Source organism: Bubalus bubalis, chromosome 5, assembly GCF_019923935.1.
Source record: "Bubalus bubalis isolate 160015118507 breed Murrah chromosome 5, NDDB_SH_1, whole genome shotgun sequence".
NCBI lineage: Eukaryota > Metazoa > Chordata > Mammalia > Artiodactyla > Bovidae > Bubalus > Bubalus bubalis.
This window is the reverse complement of record NC_059161.1, coordinates 39,963,825-39,985,292: the sequence shown is the minus strand read 5'-3', so window position 1 is coordinate 39,985,292 and position 21,468 is coordinate 39,963,825. Positions and strand designations below refer to the sequence as shown.

At 46.2% G+C, this 21,468-nt stretch overlaps 1 protein-coding gene across 1 annotated transcript; it reads right to left on the bottom strand.

The window, feature by feature from the left end:
* Nucleotides 1-714: 714 nt before the first annotated feature.
* AADACL4 (arylacetamide deacetylase like 4) lies at nucleotides 715-20,316 on the bottom strand. Its single transcript, XM_006076801.3, is given in 5 exon segments — nucleotides 715-1,703; nucleotides 8,565-8,628; nucleotides 13,412-13,603; nucleotides 13,606-13,627; nucleotides 19,684-20,316. Coding segments are annotated over 5 exon segments (1,281 nt in total). The 5' UTR covers nucleotides 19,909-20,316; the 3' UTR covers nucleotides 715-925.
* Nucleotides 20,317-21,468: the final 1,152 nt, after the last annotated feature.

Below are 21,468 nucleotides of genomic sequence, written 5' to 3'. Positions count from 1 at the left end.
AGATTCTTTGTAAAAGTGAGATCAAGATATAAGTTCACTAGAGAAAGAAGGCTGACATCTTACTGCTTTAGGAAATGCAGTTTCCATATCTCAGATGGCATTCAGAGATTCCCAAGATAGCCCTGGCTTTAAGACCCTGCCTTTTGATAGCTAGTGACCTAATTTTGGAATTCAGATCAAAGACTTAAGCCCAGGAGAAGCCCCCTGCCCCCAGAGCCCACCCTTTTCCTCACTGCCTTCCTCTTGCCTCTTCTCACCTCTCCCTTTCTCATAAGCTCCTCTAAAATGTCCCTTTGCTACTGCTGCTGCTGCTGCTAAGTCGCTTCAGTCGTGTCCGACTCTGTGTGACCCCATAGATGGCAGCCCACCAGGCTCCTCCGTCCCTGGGATTAGTCCAGATCAAATGTGGTTACGCTGAGGGCAGAGTTTTGTTGCAACAGCATCTCTCAGGCCAACTGGAATCAATCCGTAAACAAACTGTTTGAATTTGGCTGATGAACCTTTGGCCCCGGGAACAATTAGCTGCCCTCTCCTCCAAAGGAGATGTTAGCCCCAAGCAGTACTTCAGCTTTATGGGTATAGACCCATCATGGACAGTTGTCAACATTCATTCAGCAGAGGTCTTGTGTGTTAGAGTGTTGAGAAACTTTAAAGGCTTTTTTTTTCTCCATTGAGTATCTATTTCACTTGAATGAGAAGGTTAGAGAATGTTGCTAGATCCAGAATTGAACACTGTTGGCACTGAAAGGAAACAATTGGGATTTTCTCAAATACTAAGCATGACTGTTCTTAGCTTCCTTCTCACCCTTCCCTTGCAGAGTAAGCACTGACTGAGGATCTCCTTAATCAACTAATATACAGTTCATCAAAGGACTCAGCTTGTAGCAGAGTCCATACTGGCTATGCCCTACTCAGAGCCCCAACCTTACATTACGCTCTTTATATAACTGACTACAGCATTCATAATTTTCAGGGAGCATGGGAAAGAGAACGACTTCTTATCAAACAACATCAGTGATCCATGAAAGCCATCCTCCACATGGTACCATGTCACAGGGACCCCCCGATCCTCCAAACGCTTCTTATAGAGCAAGGCGTCATCACGGAGGATATCATTCTCACAGCTCACCAGGAAGGCCTCCAGAAGCTGGGCTATGATCTCATCATCCCTTATAAGGGGTGAATTTTCCACATCCAACAAGTGTTTGTTTTCTAGATAGGCAGCCTCACTAAAAGGGGCAGGAAACACAGGTTGGCAGCCTGTCTTCTTGAACCTGTTGGGTAGGTTGTCAGTGCTGAGCCACTTCCGGTACTTCTTCCAGACTTCGGGGGGAATAAAAGCCCTGCTCACGATGGCATCCCACCAGGAGGAGTCGATAAGCAGGTATCTAAACATGCAAGTTATCATGAACTTCTGGGTGAGGAATGGAATGCATGAGTTCTGGTGAAAGGATGGCAGTTGAAAATTGATGATTTGGAGGAGGGGATAAATCAGGACCTGGGCCCGGATTTGAGGAAGATCCAACCTGCCCACCAAGGTCTGGGAGATCAAGGCCGCTACTCCTGCCCCAACGCTGTCTCCGCAGAGCACAACCCGGGAGGAATCCACCCCATATGTTCCCAGGGTCTTCAGGAAGTGAATGGAGGCATTCAGGCAATCATAGGAAATGGTATGGTAATGGTGATCAGGAAGCTTGCGGTACCTGAGTAAGCAGGGGACAGAAGCACACCTGTGTGAACAGTGGTCGCTGGGAAGCCATGTTACTTTTCACTCCCTCTTGCAATGGTGTTTCTAATTAAACCTTCAGAATGGCCCTCTGAGGTAAGGGTGCTTACCCCTACTTTTTGCATATGAGGATGTGAAGAACCTTTCCTTAACTTGTGGGCAGGGATCCTTGATTCCAACACTATGCTCTGTCTACTTTCCATAGATGGAGACGCTCCATACAAGAATGTGCAGCTTGTGCTATGCAGCACAGGGAGCTCCGCCTGGCACTCTATGATGACCTAGAGGAGTGGGATGGGGGTAGGGGGGTCATGGGGGGAGGCTCCAGAGGGAGGGGATATATATAATTGTGACTGATTCAGGTTGTTGTATGGCAGAAACCAACACAACACCATAAAGCAATTTTCCTCCATTTAAAAAAATAAGAGATTTGAACAACAAGAAAAAAACGTGCAACTTAGAAAGCTGTTCACATCAGAAGCAAAATGACCAGCTGTGACAAGAAAGGCTGATGAAGCTGCTGCCACTCATGAAAGAAAAGGATAGGAGAAACCAAAATGAAAGTCAAGGGCAAGTTTCTTTCAGGTATAATTTTTTTTTTAAAGAAAAATGTAATGGACCAAGGTTTGTTCCCACCAATGACTCAGAGTTGTCTTCTTTTATGGGGCTGCAGGAAGGGAAGAAGGGGTTTGGGAAGTGTTCTGACAGTGAAGGTATAGCGAAGGTAGGCAGTCAGAAAACAGACACAACTGGGGCTGTGGCAGACCCAGGTGCCAGAGGTTGATGATCGGCGTCCTGGATGTTTGTCTAAGCCCCCAAAATGTGTTTCCTCACAGGAATTCAAGGGCACAGAGAAGGAACTTTAATATGGACTTCTAGATGTTCCGATGGTGTGATCACTGACCTAGAGCCAGACATCCTGGAATGTGAAGTCAAGTGGGCCTTAGAAAGCATCAGTACGAACAAAATTAGTGGAGGTGATAGAATTCCAGTTGAGCTATTCCAAATCCTGAAAGATGATGCTGTGAAAGTGCTGCACTCAATATGCCAGCAAATGTGGAAAACTCAGCAGTGGCCACAGGACTGGAAAAGGTCAGTTTTCATTCCAATCCCAGAGAAAGGCAATGCCAAAGAATGCTCAAACTACTGCACAATTGCACTCATCTCACAAGCTAGTAAAGTAATGCTCAAAATTCTCCAAGCCAGGCTTCAGCAATATGTGAACCGGGAACTTCCTGATGTTCAAGCTGGCTTTAGAAAAGGCAGAGGAACCAGAGATCAATTGCCAACATCCGCTGGATCATGAAAAAAACAAGAGAGTTCCAGAAAAACATCTATTTCTGCTTTATTGACTATGCCAATGCCTTTGACTGTGTGGATCACAATAAACTGTGCACAATTCTGAAAGAGATGGGAATACCAGACCACCTGATCTGCCTCTTGAGAAATGTGTATGCAGGTCAGGAAGCAACAGTTAGAACTGGACGTGGAACAACAGACTGGTTCCAAATAGGAAAAGGAGTTCGTCAAGGCTGTATATTGTCACCCTGTTTGTTTAACTTATATGCAGAGTACATCATGAGAAATGCTGGGCTGGAAGAAGCACAAGCTGGAATCAAGATTGCCTGGAGAAATAGCAATAACCTCAGATATGCAGATGACACCACCCTTATGGCAGAAAGTGAAGAGGAACTCAAAAGCCCCTTGATGAAAGTGAAAGTGGAGAGTGAAAAAATTGGCTTAAAGCTCAACATTCAGAAAACGAAGATCATGGCATCTGGTCCCATCACTTCATGGGAAATAGATGGGGAAACAGTGGAAACAGTGTCAGACTTTATTTTTTTGGGCTCCAAAATGACTGCAGATGGTGACTGCAGCCATGAAATTAAAAGACGCTTACTCCTTGGAAGGAAAGTTATGACCAACCTAGATAGCATATTCAAGAGCAGAGACATTACTTTGCCAACAAAGGTCTGTCTAGTCAAGGCTATGGTTTTTCCAGTGGTCATATATGGATGTGAGAGTTGGACTGTGAAGAAGGCTGAGCGCCAAAGAGTTGATGCTTCTGAACTGTGGTGTTGGAGAAGACTCTTGAGAGTCCCTTGGACTGCAAGGAGATCCAACCAGTCCATTCTGAAGGAGATCAGCCCTGGGATTTCTTTGGAAGGAACGATGCTAAAGCTGAAACTCCAGTACTTTGGCCACCTCATGCGAAGAGTTGACTCATTGGAAAAGACTCTGATGCTGGGAGGGATTGGGGGCAGGAGGAGAAGGGGACAAGAGAGGATGAGATGGCTGGATGGCATCATTGACTCGATGGACGTGAGTCTGAGTGAACTCCGGGAGTTGGTGATGGACAGGGAGGCCTGGTGTGCAACGATTCATAGGGTTGCAAAGAGTCGGACACTACTGAGTGACTGATCTGATCTGATCTGATCTAGATGTTCCATATAAATTGAAACATTGTTTAGCCATAAGAAAGAAGGAAATCCTGCCATTTGCAACAACTTGGATGAAACCAGGATGTTACACTGAGTGAAATAAGTCAGACAGAGAAAGCCGAACACTGTATGACATCACTTAGACATAGGATCTAAAGGAGCCAAAACTCAGAGAGACAGAGAGTTGAGTGGTGGTTACCAGGGGCTCTGGGCTGGTGAGGGAAATGAGGAGGTGGTGGTCAAACAATACAAACTTCCAGTTATAAGATCAACAAGTCCTGGGGATCTATAGTACAGGATAGTGACTATAGTTAACAATAATATTTTATATACTTGAAAGTTGCTAAGAGAGTAGATCTTAAAGGTTCTCACCATGAAAAGAAATGCCAATTCTGTGATATGATGGTAGCAGTCACATTGCAGTATGTAAGTGTATCAAACCAACATGTTGAACACCTTAAATTGACACAATGCACTTATCATTATAGTTCAATAAGGCTGGGAGAGCAGGTGAACTTCTAAAAATAGTAAAGTGAAAGTGAAGTTGCTCAGTCATGTCGGACTCTTCGCAACCCCATGGACTGTAGCCTACAAGGCTCCTTCATCCATGGAATTTTCCAGGCAAGAGTACTGGAGTGGGTTGCCATTTCCTTCTCCAGGGGATCTTCCTCACCCAGAGATCGAACAGCGGCCTAACACAAGCTAACTAACACATGAATCAAGACTGGAATAACAGAAAGGAATACATTTAAAAAATAGAAACAGCTTGGCTAAACCAGTTAACAGCTTAGCTAAACTAGGATTAGAGAACTTATTTAAAATATGGTTGTTATCTTAAATTTTTATTTAAGGCTGTTGCTAGTTGTCTTTTCAGTTCTTTCAACCTATCACTTAAAAGCATTAAAAAAAAAAAAAAAAAAAAAAACCTCATTCTACTTGTAAGATTAAATTGAGAATTCCATAAGGAAAAATGACACCTTAGACTAGTGACTTTCAAACTTTAGAACAAAAAAAAATATTTTTTTATTAAAATGATACCTGGAGCTCCACCAAATAAAATAGGTAGATGCAGTTGTTCTGGTTTTGCCCAAAGATAAGACACCTGAATCCCCCACTACTGCTTCTTCTTTGACCTCCGGACCCACCTCTGAGACAGTGAGGGAAGCCCTAGTGCTCCACGGAACCCAGTTTGAAAACCACTGCCTTCTATTTGACCTTGGATTTTATTTCCTATAAAAGGTTTCCTAAAGTATCATTTTTAAGAATACAATTTGGGGACTTCCCTCGTAGTCCAGTGGTTAAGACTCCATACTCCCAGTTCAGGGGGCCTAGGTTCCATCCCTGGTCAGGGAAATAGACCCCACATGCCACAACTAGGACCTGGTGCAGCCAAATAGATAAATATATTTTAAAAAAATAAAGAGTAGGGTGGGTTGATTGCTTATAACTTTGCCACATTTCTGCAATAAGCAATATAGTGATGCATAATTCAGTGTTATCAGTATGGGTTCCCACTTAAATGCAGGCAAGGCACATGCGCCTCTGTGGAGTCCTCACGGTGAGATGGCCCCAGCACCTGTAAGCAGCAAGCACAGCTTCAGCTTGCACTTTGCCATGTCTAGAAGTGAATGCTGCTGCTGCTTAGTCATTTCAGTCGTGTCCGACTCTATGTGACCCCATGGACTGCAGCCCACCAGGTTTCTCTGTCCATGGGATTCTCTAGGCAAGAGTACTGAAGTGGATTGCAATGCTCTCCTCCAGGGGATCTTCCCAACCCAGGGATCGAACCTGGGTCTCCTGCATTGCAGGCAGATCCTTTACCGCTGAGCCACCAGGGAAGCCCCAGAAGTAAATGTGACTCATCAAATGTCAAACATACAAACCTGACGTCATGAAATAGCATGTGCTTTCTATTGCAGAACCCCAGGCCTGCTAGAGTAGGAAACAGAAATGCCTACACTTCCTTGGACTCTGTCTTGCCCGCCCACCTTCAGCGATGAAGGCTCTGCAGAGCCAGTTGGCTGAAAGACAACTCTTTCAAACACATATTCTCCAGGATCTTACTTAAGACACTCCATTATGTCTTGACAAAAAATCAGGGAGCACCCAGACCATGATCATGTCTCCCTTAGGGTTCTTGGGGCATTTTCCCCCAGGCACCATCCACCTGCAGCCCCTGGCAACCTGAAGAACCTTACCTGCCTTTCTTCCTCCCCCAGCCTAGCTTATCAAAACCTGTATGCCAAGCCTTTTCAGCTGTCTAGAATAACAGTACAATATACAGTACAACAGTGTGCTCCGTCATGTCCGATTCTGCAACCCATGGACTGTAGCCCACCAGGCTCCTCTGTCTGTGGGATTTCCCAGGCAAGAATTCTGGAGTGGGTTGCCATTTCCTCCTCCAGGGGATCTTCCCAATCCAGAGATTATATCAATAACCTCATATATGCAGATGACACCACCCTTATGGCAGAAAGTGAAGAGGAACTAAAGAGCCCCTTGATGAAAGTGAAAGAGGAGAGTGAAAAAGTTGGCTTAAAACTCAACATTCAGAAAACTAAGATCATGGCATCTGGTCCCATCACTTCATGGCAAATAGACGGGGAAACAATGGAAATAGTGACAGACTTTATTTTCTTGGGCTCCAAAATCACTGCAGATGGTGATTGCACCCATGAAATTAAAAGACGCTTGCTCCTTGGAAGAAAAGTTATGGCCAACCTAGACAGCATATTCAAAAGCAGAGACATTACTTTGCCAACAAAGATCTGTCTAGTTGAAACTATGGTTTTTCAAGTAGACATGTGTGGATGTGAGAGTTGGACAATAAAGAAAGCTGAGTGCCGAAAAATTGATGCTTTTGAACTGTGGTATTGGAGAAGACTCTTGAGAGTCCCTTGGACAGCAAGGGGATCCAACCAGTCCATCCTAAAGGAATCAGTCCTGAATACTCATTGGAAGGACTCAAACTCCAATACTTTGTCCACCTGATGTGAAGAACTGACTCATTTGAAAAGGCCCTATTGCTGGGAAAGACTGAAGGTGGGAGGAGAAGGGGACAACAGAGGATGAGATGGTTGGATGGCATCACCAACCCTATGGACATGAGTTTGAGTAAACTCCGAGAGTTGGTGATGGCCAGAGAGGCCTAGTGTGCACAAAGGGTCCGACACAATTGAGCGACTCAACTGAGCTGAACTGCATTGGCAGGCAGATTCTTTAGCATTAGTGCCACCTGGGAAGCCCAAGAATAACAATATCCTCAGCAATTTCCTACAAGGTATTAGCGGAGGTGCTTATTAACACCTTTATGTGTTCAAGGGATGTTTTTATTATCACTAAGCCCTCAGAGATGTAGAGTCTGGTGGACACTCTAACTGTGGAATGTCGGACATGAGGCTCAGCTGGCCGGGAGGTATGATGATGAGGGCCGGAAAGGTGCTATCTTCCTCCATCTCATCGAGGAAACCAGAGATACTGAGGAAGTTGCTTTGTTTGAAGGGGCTTGTTTTAGAGGTTGAATCTAAAGGGGGCGTTTTTAGCTTCTGTCACTTGTGTTCTCTAACCAGTTTCCCTGTGACTTGTGATCTGTTGGATTAAGAAACAGAATTCTGGTGAGTGGTCCCCACAGCCCCTTCCATTCACTCAAAAGCCCTCTCCTATTTTCAAAGAACTCCAGGTGCCCAGAGTTATGGCTTCCTTGAGATGCTCCCAACATTAGTCCCTTCATGGTCGGGAGTTAATTAGCTAGCTAGTTAGTTCATAAGTTCGTTAGTTATTCATTTTAACAATGTGAAAAGCATCATTGCCCCAGAGAACAGCTAGGATATTAACCAGAACCTTCAGAATCTTCAGCCAACCCTCTAATACCCCCAGCACCATCCCATCTCACTGCCTGCCCCATTTGAGGGAATGGTTACCCTGAATCACGTAACCATCATTCTTTTTCTTTCCTTTTTACATAATTTCATTGTGCCTATGCATATTCCTTAAAAGTGTTGCTCTGATTTTAATTGTTTTTCATTCTGTAGACAGAGTATCTCGCTTTACGTAATTTTTTGGAAATTTTCTCACTAAATTTTATACTGCCAAGATTCATCCACATTATGGGTGTGCCTTCTGGTTCACTTATTGGAACAGCTTCGCCATATCCCATAATGCCTCAGTGAGAGTAACGTGGCGCTAACAGAACCACCGTTGATTCATGTACTCCCTGTTGATGGGCATTTGGGCTGTTTCTGGTTTAGGCTGTTTTGAATGCTACCGTGCCTGTCTCCATGGATGCGTGTGCAAGAATGTCTCTCCAGGATTAGGACCTCTGTTCTGCAAATCATCTGGGGCCTCACCCCTACCTTCTGCCACCAGGTAACACCCATTAACTTTCTCCAGCAACTCACCCAACTGCCAGCAGCACGGAGTCAGTCTCCCGGGCTAGAGAACCACACAGGCTGTGGTATGTGTCTGCAGGACAAAATCAACACAGCCGCAGCTGCCTGTGAGTAGCCTGTCCAAGGATTGGTGCCCCCGGGGCCCAGCACTGCCCCCCAGCTCACAGGAAGAGCTGCAAGCAGTGCTGGCACGAGGTGGGACAGCTCCCCTCTCTTCCTGTTCCTGCTTCCCTTGAAGTGACTCTGGCCACCTCGGCCTGGACAATAGAAAAAGCTTAAAATCAGACACCTGAATTCACCAAGTCTCCTGAATGTCGGGGAGCAGATATGCCTTGGGGCTCACCAGCCACAATGTTTTCTTTGACGGGAGGGGAAACCTTGGAGTTAGAAGGCTTGGTGCTTTGAAACCGACAAAGCCAAGATGAGGGAAGGTGGGCATGTCTGCCCTGGAATGTGAATAATAATTATATATATATATATATATATATATATAGGCTTCCCAGGTGGCTCAGTGGTAAGGAATCCACCTGTCAATGCAGGAGATGAGGTTTGATCCCTGGGTCGGGAAGATCCCTGGAGGAGGGCATGGCAACCCACACCAGTATTCTTGCCTGGAGAATCCCATGGACAGAGGAGCCTGGCGGGCTACAGTCCACGGGGTCACAAAGAGACGGACATGGCTGAAGCGACTGAGCACACACACACACTTGTTTTTCTTTCACTGCTCGGCCCCATTGTTTGGATAAGCTCCATGAGGACCTTTCTTATTCTCCACAATGTCCCCTGGGCCTCAAAGAGGGTCTGACACATAGTAGATCCTTAAAAAATATTTGCTGAGTGAGTCCTGCTGTTACTTTTGGCAGTAATGTCATTCCTCTGCAGAGGAAGAGGAACAGTCACAAACAAAAAATGGAGTGCTCCCAGAGGCCTCTGAAAGGGAGGAGTGATCTTGGACAAGGGGGCTAGTACAAAGGAGATGTGTGCATGTGTGCTCACCACAGACTACAGCCCAACAGGCTTCTCTGTCCAGGGAATTCTCCTGGCAATAACACTGGTGTTGGTTGCCAGGTTGCCATTTCCTTCAGGGGATCTTCCTGACCCAGGGACTGAACCCTCATCTCCAGTGTCTCCTGCATTGCAGGCAGATTCTTTACCACTGAGCCACCAGTGAAGTCCCACAAAGCAGACACTCAGCATCCAGGCAGCAAGTTCAGATATTATATTCTACCACCAGGTGGCGGTACAGCCTAATCTCAGGGACATGTAATGGGACAGCTAATCTCCACATGGGCAAATTTTCCCCTGTGTGGCCATCTCTCCATCCTTCCGTTTGTTGGTTGGTTTATATCCCTTTACCCAGTTATTCACCCATCCATCCATCTATGTATTCATGTGCTCATTGTTTTTGTTCAGGCCCTAAATTGTGTTTGACATTTTGGAACCCCCAAGGACTGCCGCACACCAGGCCCTTCTGTCCTCCACTATCTCCCAGAGTTTGCTCAAATTCATGTCCATTGAGTTGGTGATGCTATATAACCATCTCATCCTCTGCCACCCGCTTCTTTTGCCTTCAATCTCCCAGCATCAGGGTCTTTTCTAGTGAGTCAGTTCGCATCAGGTGGTCAAAGTATTGGAGCTTCAGCTTCAGCATCAGTCTTTCCAGTGAATATTCAAGGTTGATTTCCTCTAGGATTAACTGATTTGATCTCCTTGCAGGCCGAAGGATTCTCAAGACTCTTCTCCAGCACCTGGAGAGTTTGAAAGCATCAGTTCTTCAGAACTCAGCCTTCTTTATGGTCCACCTCTCACATCCAGTACATGACGACTGGAAAAGCCATAGCTTTGACTGTATGGACCCTTGTCAGAAAAGTGATGTCACTACTTTTTAATATACTGTCTAGGTTTGTCATAACTTTCCTTCCAAGGAGCAAACATCTTTTAATTTCATGGCTGCAGTCACCATCTGCAGTGATTTTGGAGCCCAGGAAAATAAAACCTGTCACTGCTTTCAATTTTTCCCCTTCTATTTGCCATGAAATGATGAGACCAGATGCCATGATCTTAGTTTTTTGAACATTGAGTTTTAAGCCAGCTTTTTCATTCTTTTCTTTCACTACCATCAAGAAATCCTTTAGTTCCTCTTCACTTTCTGCCATTAGAGTGGTATCATCTGCATATCTGAGATTGTTGATATTTCTACCACCAATCTTGATTCCAGCTTGTGATTCATCCAGCCTGACATTTTTCCAAGATATACTCTGCATATAAGTAAAATAAGCAGGGTGACAATATATAGCCTTGACATACTCCTTTCCTAATTTTGAACCAGTCCATTGTTCCATGTCCAGTTCTAACTGTTTCTTCTTGACCCACATATAGGTTTCTCAAGAGACAGGTAAGGTGGTCTGGTATTCCCATCTCTTTAATAATTTTCCACAGTTTGTTGTGATCCACACAGTCAAAGGCTTTAGCATAGTCAATGAAGCAGAAGTAGATGTTTTTCTGGAATTCTCTTGCTTTTTCTATGATCCAAGGGATGTTGGCAGTTTGATCTCTAGTTACTCTGCCTTTTTTAAACACAGCTTGTACATCTGGAAGTTCTTGGTTCACATACTATTGAAGCCTAGCTTGGAGGATTTTGAGCATTATCTTGCTAGCATGTGAAATGAGCACAATTGTCCAATAGTTTGAACATTCTTTGGCATTGCCCTTCTTTGGGATTGGAATGAAAACTGACATTTTCCAGTCCTGTGGCCACTGCTGAATTATCCAAATTTGTGTGCAACACTTTAGCAGCAGCATCTTTTAGAATTTTAAATAACTCAGCTAGAATTCCCCATCACTTCCTCTAGTTTTGTTTGTAGTAATACTTTGTAAGGCCCACTTACATCCACTCCAGGATGTCTGGCTCCAGGTGAGTGACCATACCACCATGGTTATCCAGGTCATTAAGACCTTTTCTATATACTTCTGTGTATTCTTACCACTTCTTAATCTCTTCTGCTTCTGTTAGGTCCTTATCATTTCTGTCCTTTATTGTGCCCATCCTTGTGTGAAATGTTCCCTTGCTATATCCAATTTTCTTGAAGAGATCTTATGCTTATACATTCATTCAAAAAATAAAACCATGGGTCTGGCCCTGGAGTCCTGCAACAAGCAAAATAGAAGTCTTTCTTGCACTCTCAGACTTTCCATTCTCAGCTGGGGGATGCAGACAGTAAATAAGGAAACACCTGGAGGAAGGAGATACATTCAGATTGTGACAACTGCCATGAAGAAAATGTTAAAGGATGATGTCAAGGATGGATGGACCCCGGGCATAGTGCAGGGCACTAGAGTGGGCAGGGAGAGTTCTTTAGAGAAGATGTCCAGGAGGCCACTCTGGGGAGGGACCTTTGAAATCGAACTGGAAGAATAAAGAAGGGGTCACCAGTCCTGCAAAGTGAGGGAGTGCAGGGAGACAACTCTGGAGGCCGGGAAACAGCAAGAGAGAGAGATTCAGAGAGAGGGAGCCTGGACTCTCTGCTGCACAGGCAGTGTGGCTGCCGCAGAGTGATCACTCCGAGCCGGTGGGAGGCCCAGGTGAGCAGGCAGGAGAGGTCTGAAGGGCCAGCACCGGCTACTGGGGGGAGTTCAGGTTTCATCTAAAAACCCTGGAGGGGTCTTGCCTGGTGGTCCAGTGGTTAAGAATCTGCCTTCCAATGCAGGGATGTGGCTTCGTTCTCGGGTCTGGGAACCAACATCCCACATGCCACAGGGCAACTAACCCCATGTGCCACAACTACTGAAGCCCAAGTGCCCTAGAGTCTGTGCTCTGCAACAAGGGAAGCCGCCTCAGTAAGAAGCCTGCACACTGCAGCACAGTGGCCCGCGCCTGCTGCAACTAGAGAAAGCCCGCACACAGCCATGAAGACCTAGCGCAGACAAAAATGACAAATAAACTTATTTTTTGAAAAAAGACCCTAGGGCTTCCCTGGTGGCTTAGTGGTAAAGAATCCACCTGCCAATGCAGGAGATATGGGTTCGATCCCTGGTCCGGGAAGATCCTGCATGTCGTTGAGCAACTAATTCTGTGTGCCATAGGCATTGAGCCGGCTCTCTAGAGCCAGTGAGCCAGAACAAGAAGGCACTGCAGTAAGAAGCCGATGCACCACAGCTAGAGAGTAGCCCCCACTCACCAAAACTAGAGAAAAGCCCGAGCAGCAAAGAAGACTCAGCACAGCCAAAAATAAATAAAAGTATTGAAAACAAAACAAAACAGCTGGAAAGCCACAGGAAGGGTTTCAGTGCAAGACACACAAGTTCCAACTTATACTTTTATGAGCTCCTTCTGGCTACTGGGTGAGGATGAGACCATGAAGGGCCAGGAGTGATGGGGGAGAGCAGTTGCTGAGATGTGGGAGTAAAGGGATGCGGCAAGAGAAAGATCACAGTGATCTTGCAGAGCCTGCAATAAACGTGCGCATTTGAGAAATATTGTGGGGGAAGAACAGACAGGACTAGCGATAGCTGTGAGTGGTGAGCAGGGGGAGGGGAGCAGAGTCAATACTGCAGGGCCATAAATGCCACCCCCACCCCCCTCACCTCCCCAGCCACTTCACCACCCTCTCCTTGACCTAGACTATCACAGTATAAAAAAGAACATTTCCACACCATCTGCTGACTTGAGCCCAAAGCCCTAGTCTGGACTCCCAATAAAAATCTCCAACTGCTGATTTTTTTCTGGAGAAGGAAATGGCAATCCATTTCTGATTTCTTGGAGAAACTCCAACAAGGTTCCCATGGGATGGGTAGGGGGCAAAGCTGTGTGTGTGGATGAGGCTCTTCCTTGGCGAAGCCACAGCAGAGGATCTTACCCAGGCTCCCCACTAAAGCAGCTCCTCCGTGGAAGAAGATGATGCCTCGCCGGGGGCTGGGGAAAGGTGTCTTGGGCTGGAACAGCCTGACTGGTATTGTCCCAAAATGCAGGTTGGTTACCATGAGCGCAGGATCCTTCTTGATTCTCACACTCTTCTGCAAAAACTGGAGAAATCTGGGCAGGGAGCAAACCCTATCTTCTCAAATATATTCCCCTGTTAGAGGTAAGAGAAAGAGAGGGAGAGATTAGGGAGGTTAGGGTCTATCTGAATGGTAGATGACTCCTGCTCCTTGTAACTGCTACGATATTCTTGCAGTTTCTCGTGTGCCTCAAAGCATGGCCCAGGGCTCATCAGCAAGCAACAGGCTCTGCAGAGTATGTCCAGATAAAGGGTCGGGTTTGCAGAATTTCCTCCCAAAAGCTCTTGGTTGAACAGTGGTAAGAATTTGCCAAAGAGCTAGCCCACGTTTGGGCTGAGTGGTTGGACACTGAGCTCATCAAAGCCAATGTCCAAGGCAAGATGACTGGCAACCTTGCTCTCTTTGGCCCCCAGCTTGAGATGGCAGAGACAGGTTAACACCTGGATTAACATCATCATTGCCCCCGTGGATTAGGACAGATGCTTAAGCCACATTTGTGTTCAACAGAAAAAAGTAATGGGACCAATTAGGGATGTCTGCGGAGAAGGCGATGGCACCCCACTCCAGTACTCTTGCCTGGGAAATCCCATGGACGCAACAGCCTAGTAGGCTGTGGTCCATGGGGTCGCGAAGTGTCGGACATGGCTGAGCAAATTCTCTTTCACTTTTCACTTTCATGCGTTGGAGAAGGAAATGGCAACCCACTCCAGTGTTCTTGCCTGGAGAAGCCCAGGGACAGGGGAGCCTGGTGGGCTGCCGTCTATGGGGTCACAGAGTCGGACACGACTGAAGTGACTTAGCAGCAGCAGCAACAGCCATGGGTTCAGGAAAGAAAGTGAAAGTCGTTCAGTTGTCTCCGACTCTTTGCGACCCCATGGACTCTACACTCCATTGAATTCTCCAGGCCAGAATACTGGAGTGGGTAGCCTTTCCCTTCTCCAGGGGATCTTCCCAACCTAGGGATCAAACCCAGGTCTCCCACATTGCAGACAGATTCTTTACCAGCTGAGCCACATGGAAAGCCCAAGAATACTGAAGTGGGTAGCCTATTCCTTCTCCAGCAGATCTTCTCAACCCAGGAATCAAACTGGGGTCCCCTGCATTGCAGGTGGATTCTTTACCAACTGACCTATCAGGGAAGTCCATGGGCTCAGGAGGAGGGATAATGGTACAAGGGCCATCTATCTGCCAAATGTGAAAAGAAGTCCATTGTTTTTAAACTTATGGTCACTCTGGTTATAAGCAAACAAATAGTAAAATATTTCATGAGATGTAGTTACATGGTATTGTATCACACGTAATAAATGCATTTCAACCATGTCAGATCATCTCTTCTATGGACCTCACATGGAATATATGTCTGTGTCAGAAAGAAAACAGCACGGGATGATAATACTGAACACAGTATGAACAGCTGACACTTACCTGTCACCTGCGACATGCCAATCCTGGTCCAAGGGCTTTAGGTTATTAACTGGCTCAAACTGTTCAGCAACCCTTCTAAGTCAAGCACAATTATCAGTTCCATTTTGCAGATGGGGCAAGTGAGGCATACGAAGGTCAAGTGCCTTGCCCATCAATGAGTAAGATACAGAATTTATGTTCTCAATCACTAAACTAGAAACATCTTGGGTTCTGGAATCAAGCAGATTCGAATTCAAGACTTAGCTCTGCTGCTGCTGCTGCTGCTGATGCTGATGCTGCTAAGTCACTTCAGTCATGTCCAACTCTGTGCAACCCCATAGACGGCAGCCCACCAGGCTCCCCCATCCCTGGGATTCTCCAGGCAAGAACACTGGAGTGGGTTGCCATTTCCTTCTCCAATGCATGAAAGTGAAAAGTGAAAGTGAAGTTGCTCAGCCATGTCCGACTCTTAGCGACCACATGGACCACAGCCTACCAGGCTCCTCCATCTATGGGATTTTCCAGGCAAGAGTACTTGAGTGGGGTGCCATTGCTTTCTCCGAGACTTAGCTCTACCTACCGCTATCTCACTGAAAGACGTCAAGCGTTCCCTTCTCTGAGCTTCAGTGTTGCTCATTTGTAAAATAAAAGAATTGGGTCTACAGTCCCTGAGGATGAAGCTTGGGAATCAGATGTGACCACCCATGGGGAGTGTGTCACTGGTGGGTTCTGGCAAGTGTGAGCTCACACCCATTGGTGTGACCTTGCCCAAGGTCTGTGGGATGCCCCAGTGCATTCCCTCCATGGAGACAACCCCACCCCTATGCCAGCTGCCCCACTGCCAAGGCTAAGGTTTCTCAAAAGGGAACTCCCAACAAAACCACTACTTATCTGCTTAAGTTGGAGGAGAGCAAGGTTACCAGGGCCATGAGGATGACCTCCTTTCCCACCACTTGGCCCACATCTGAGGAACCCATTCCAGCATCTTGAAGTGTAAATGGTTCAGGGATTTTGAACAATGCAAAGTGGTGATAAACATCTCTTAGCACCACATTCTGAAAGGTCACTAGATACAGCCAGGAAGATAGATTTGTTTTTTGTTTTGTTTTTTTTAATATTTATTTGGCTGTGCTGGGTCTTCATTGCTGTGCATAGACTTTCTCTAGCTGCAGAGAGCAGTGGCTATTCTCTAGTTGCGGTGAGGGCTTCTCATTGTGGTGGCTTCTCCTGTGGTGGGGCATGGGCTCAGTAGTTGTGGCACATGGGCTTAGATGCTCTGTGGCATGTGGGATCTTCCCGGACCAGGGACAAAACCAGGTCCCCTGCATTGCAAGGCGGATACTTAACCCACTGGACCACCAGGGAAGTCTGGTTTGGTTTGTTTTTCCCAGAAATGAGTTCACATTTGCCAGAGCTAGTCATTTAGGACTGAGGCAATTTAGGAAGATTGATTACTGTCTATTATTATTTATAATATTATAAATATATAATATTTATAATAGGCTTTATATTTATATAAGTATATAATATATATAATATAAACATAAGTACACAAATATTATATATCTATATTATAATTATATTGTTTGCATAAATGTTATTATATGTATATATAAATACTATAAGTATAATATATTATTTCTGTAACATTGTCTGGAAAAACACAAACAAACTTTTTAGCCCATCTAATATTATTTATAAGAATGTATCAGAACTTCCCTGGTAGTGTGGTGGATAGAAATCCACCTACCAATGCAGGAGACACGGGATCAGTCCCTGGTCCAGGAAGATTCCACATGCCTCGGGGCAGCTAAGCCTGCACACTGCAACTATGAAGCCCGAGAGCCCTGCAGAGCCCATGCTCTGCAGCAAGAGAAGGCACCACAATGAGAAGCCCGAGCTTCGCAAACCGGAGAGTAGTTCCCACTCCCTGAAGCTAGAGAAAGCCCACACACAGCAGCGAAAACCCAATGCAGCCAAAAATAAATAAGTAAATAAATGGAATGTGTTAGTAGTATTGCAAATGGGACCATCAATAGTTTAGGAACGCCTGAGGTCTAGAACTTCAGATGAATATTAAGATTCTTTTACAAAATATTCTAGCAGAGCTTAACTTTTAAAATGAACCCTATAGCATTTTCTATATTAATCCTTATATCTTATAGGAAGGCCGAAGTCATTTGTGTGTGTGTGTGTGTGTGTGTGTGTGTGTGTGTGTTAGTCGCTCAGTTGTGTCCAACTCTTTGCAACCGCATAGACTGTAGCCCACTGGTCTCCTCTGACCATGGAATTCTCCAGGCAAGAATATCGGAGCAGTTTGCCATTCTCTTCTCCAGGGATCTTCCCGACCCAGGGATCGAACCCAGGTCTCCCGCACTGCAGGCAGGTTCTTTACTGCCTGAACCTCCAGGGAAGCCCGAAGTCACTCATGGTGGTGGTTTAGTCGCTGGGTCGGGTCCGACTCTTTGCAACCCCATGGACTGTAGCCCACCAGCCTCCTCCAACCATGGAAAATTCATCCATGGATTTTCCAGGCAAGAATACAGGAGTGGGCTGCCATTTCCTTCTCCATTCATATTATGAAGTCATCATTATAGCCTTCAAATCGATAATGATTTTAGCAATTGCTGTGTCTTTGCCTTCAAAGATTTTATATATATATATACACTAATAATAATCTATTTTTATGGAGTCCTTTCTAAGCACCCAGCACTATACCCTGCACCTTAAATGCATTTCTCACTCACTCCCCACCTCACCCCTATAAAAACCATCTCCAGCTATCCTCACCATTTTAGAGGAGAAAATAGAGTCTCAAAGACATTAGTCCACAAAACTAGCAAGTGGAGATTCAGTGCTCAGACCCAAAGTTGTCTGACTACAAAACTAGGCACCTGATTTCTGGGCTGTAGAGTCTTTTAGGTTTTTGCCTCCTCAAAATTCATTTGCCTCCTGTATCTATCTGTCTTCTGGAACCAAATGAACCACTTGGATATCACCATGCTTATCACTGTCACCTGTGGTGAGCAGTCTGTTCTAGGAGGGCTCAGGGCTGGGGGGACCAGGATGGAACGTCACAAGCTGGATTCAGCCTCCACAGCCAAGGTCAGACCCATCTCAGAGCCTCCCAGGAGCAGATGTCATCAGGAGATGCTTGGCTTGTGGGCTACGCCTGAGGAGAATCACCAAAGGCTGGAAAGATCGCAGATTTTCTGGGCCACTTGGACATCATTTTCAGTCCAAGGGCCTCAGACTAGCCTGGAATTTCATACAGATTGAAGCTGCTGGCTTGAGACAACCTGACCTCCAGCAAAGTGCATGACCAAGATTAATAAGAGAGATGTGCATACCACTTCCTCAGCCTGTCTCCTTGGGACAGTAGCATTCACCTAATTATAAACTAGACTTGTTCATTTCTCTGAAAGTCATCTGTATCCTTGGTGAAACAGCCCAACAGCCCAAGAAACACATTTTACTTATTTAGCGAATGTGCTCAGTGCTCAGTCACATCTGACTTCTTACAACCCCATGGACTATAGCCCACTAGGATCCTCTGTCCAGGGAATTTCCCAGGCAAGAATACCGGAGGAGGTTGCCATTTCCTACTCCAGAGGATCTTCCCAACCCAGGGATCAAACCCACGTCTCCTGGTTTGGCAGGCATATTCTTTACCATTGGGCCACCTGGGAAGCCCATTATTTGCCAAATATCACCAAACCCTTGTCACCTGGTATCTTAATCTTCTTACCAACCTGATGGAAGAAACACAATTATTCCCCCTTCAGAGATAATGAAACTAAGGCACAGAGGGGTGAAGTTAATTGCCCAAAATCACACAGCCAGGGAGTAGCTCTCACTTCCTTCAACAGTTGTTCTCCCTGCAGGTCATCAGTGTGAACTGGTTGATCTCCACCCATGGTTGGGACATTGTAATTAAATCAAGTTGCCTGCCTCTTACTAGATGCCAAACTATTCCCAAATCTGCTGCTCTAGGCATGTGCCATTTCATCCCAAATCTCAAACCCCTGCTCAGAGTGAGCCCAGCTGGGGTGGCCACTCTTAAATGTTGGGTGAATTCCCTGGATTGATCAGCACATGGTAAGTAAGCATGTGCTAGGTGCCAGGCCCTGGGATAGATAAGGTGGGCCCTGCCTTCCAGGTGTTTGCAATCTTTGCTGGGCATGGGGGACACCTGTGTGCTGTGAAGTGGAAGATGCTGTAGCTGAAGCAGGTTTGTTCTGTCAGGCTCCGAGCCATTTCAGGGGAGGGGCTGGGTCTGGGATAGTTTGGGAAGCCTCAGAAACGAGCCCGCTGATTGGCATTCAGTAAATGCTGTTGAAGGAAGGAAAAAGAGGTGGGGGGTTGGTGAGAGGAAGGATGGGAAGGGAAGAGGGAGAGAAACAGAATAGCAAACACAAAAGAGAGGGCTGTCGCCCATCTGTCCTTCAGTGTCCATGAAGGCTTGGTTCCAGGACCCCCATGATACCAACATCTTCAGATGCTCAATCTCTTATAGTCAACCCCCCCACACACAGATGCAGGACTTGCAGACAGGGAGAGCACACTGTGTAGCAAAGTCTGTCTTTCTTGGGAGGGTCTGAAGACAGAGAGAGAAAGCAAATGAAAGAAGAACAGGCCCTCCTGTCCCTCCAAGGGACCTAGAGAGAGGAACAGAGAGAGAGAGAAAGCTCACTCCAACCTGTGAGGGTACTGAGTGCCAACTCACCAAAGTGACCACGTAGATGAATATGCAGTGCAGAAATCGGAACTTGGCAGGATGTCGTAAAGCAGAGGGGACATTAGTGGTGAGGAAGTGCTCAAAGACAGCCCAGACAAAGACCCCCAGGAAAAAGGTGCCTAGCGCAGCCGGAAGCACCAGCCACAGGACAACCATGTTTCCAAGGTTGCGAGGAGCTTGGGTCTGGTGCTCGGCAGGACCTGAGCCAGTCATATGGGCTCTGTCCTTCCTCCCACTCTTGGATTAACTTTGATTTGTGACTTGAGACACTCACGGCACGACCAATGGGAGCAAGAGTGACCCACCTCCTCAGAGAATACAGGACCAGGAAAACCAATTCCACCTGTTGGGGCAGGGGGGAGTCTCAGGAGAGGGGCTTCCCAAATTCTCAGTAAAGATCAGGCTCAAACAGCACCTGACCCTGGGCCCCAAGGTCACCTGCAGGCTGCATAGGAGTCTGTGGCCTGATCTTTTCACTATCAAACAGGACACATGTGGCCAGTCTTCCTAGTGGGCATCTGGTCAGGGTGGGCAAAATGCATCGTACACCAGGTGGTTGTCCTGACCCCACTTGGATGTCCCAGTTTACCTTAGGAGAAGCAGCACAGCCCAAAGTTAAAAGGACCCACTCAGAGGCCAGCCGTCCTGGGTTGAATCCTGACTTTTCCACTTACTGGCTCTGCAGTCTTAGGTCATTTAAGTCTGTTCTCTGCATGTCCGTTTCCTTTCCTGTGCATGCACGCATGCGAACGTGTCTGATTCTGTGTGACCCTATAGACTGTAGCCCTCCAGGCTCCTCCGTCCATGGGGATTCTCCGGGCAAGAATACTTGAGTGGGTTGCCATGCTCTCCTCCAGAGGAACTTCCTGACCCACATATTGAACCCTGGTCTCCTGCATTACAGGCAGATCTTTTACCATCTGAGCTACCAGGGAAACCCTTCCTCTCCTGTAAGGAGGGGTAATTAGAGAACCTAACTGAGGAATTGTGAATAGTGCTGCAGTGAACATGGGTGTGTAAACATCCTCTCATTTGTCAAGTCAATTTTGCTGAGCTATAATGAATAAATATATGCATACATAGGCATACAAAAATGTGCTTCACTCATAAGGATCAGCTTGAGGAATTCTCACAAGACTAAAACACACAGGTTACCAGCACCCAAACGGGGATAAAGAGCCTCTTCTCCCCATCACCGTGCCCCCTCCCCCAGTTACTACACACGATAGAGGTAACTATGATCCTTCTTTAACAGCCAAGACTCTTTTGTCTGGTTTCTGAATTTTGTATACATGGAATCATGAGTGTTCCTTTATATGTAGCTTTCTTTGTTGTATGTAATCTTTGTGTTGTATATATCAGTTCATTCATTCTCATTCTGGTATAGCACTCCATTGTGTGAATATACCACAGTTGTTTACCTTTTCTGCTGCTAAATGACATTTGAATTTTTGCCAGTTGTCGGTGCATTGCCTCTTAGCTCCAAACTCACAATTTTCACCTGCTCTTTGAAAATGGGCTGGAACCTTTCAGCATCTTTCCTTTGTCCATTGGCAGCAAAGCCTTGTCAAGAAAGAGTACTGTGAGACATCTCAGGAGAGAAGGACTCTGCTTCCTAGTTCTAGGTACTCACATTGCAGTATCCTGCAGACTGCCTGGCAGGTTCAATCCCTGGGTTGGGAAGATTCCCCTGGAGAAGGAAATGGCAACCCACTCCAGTATACTTGCCTGAAGAATCCCATGTACAGAGGAGCCCAGGGGCCTGCAGTCCAA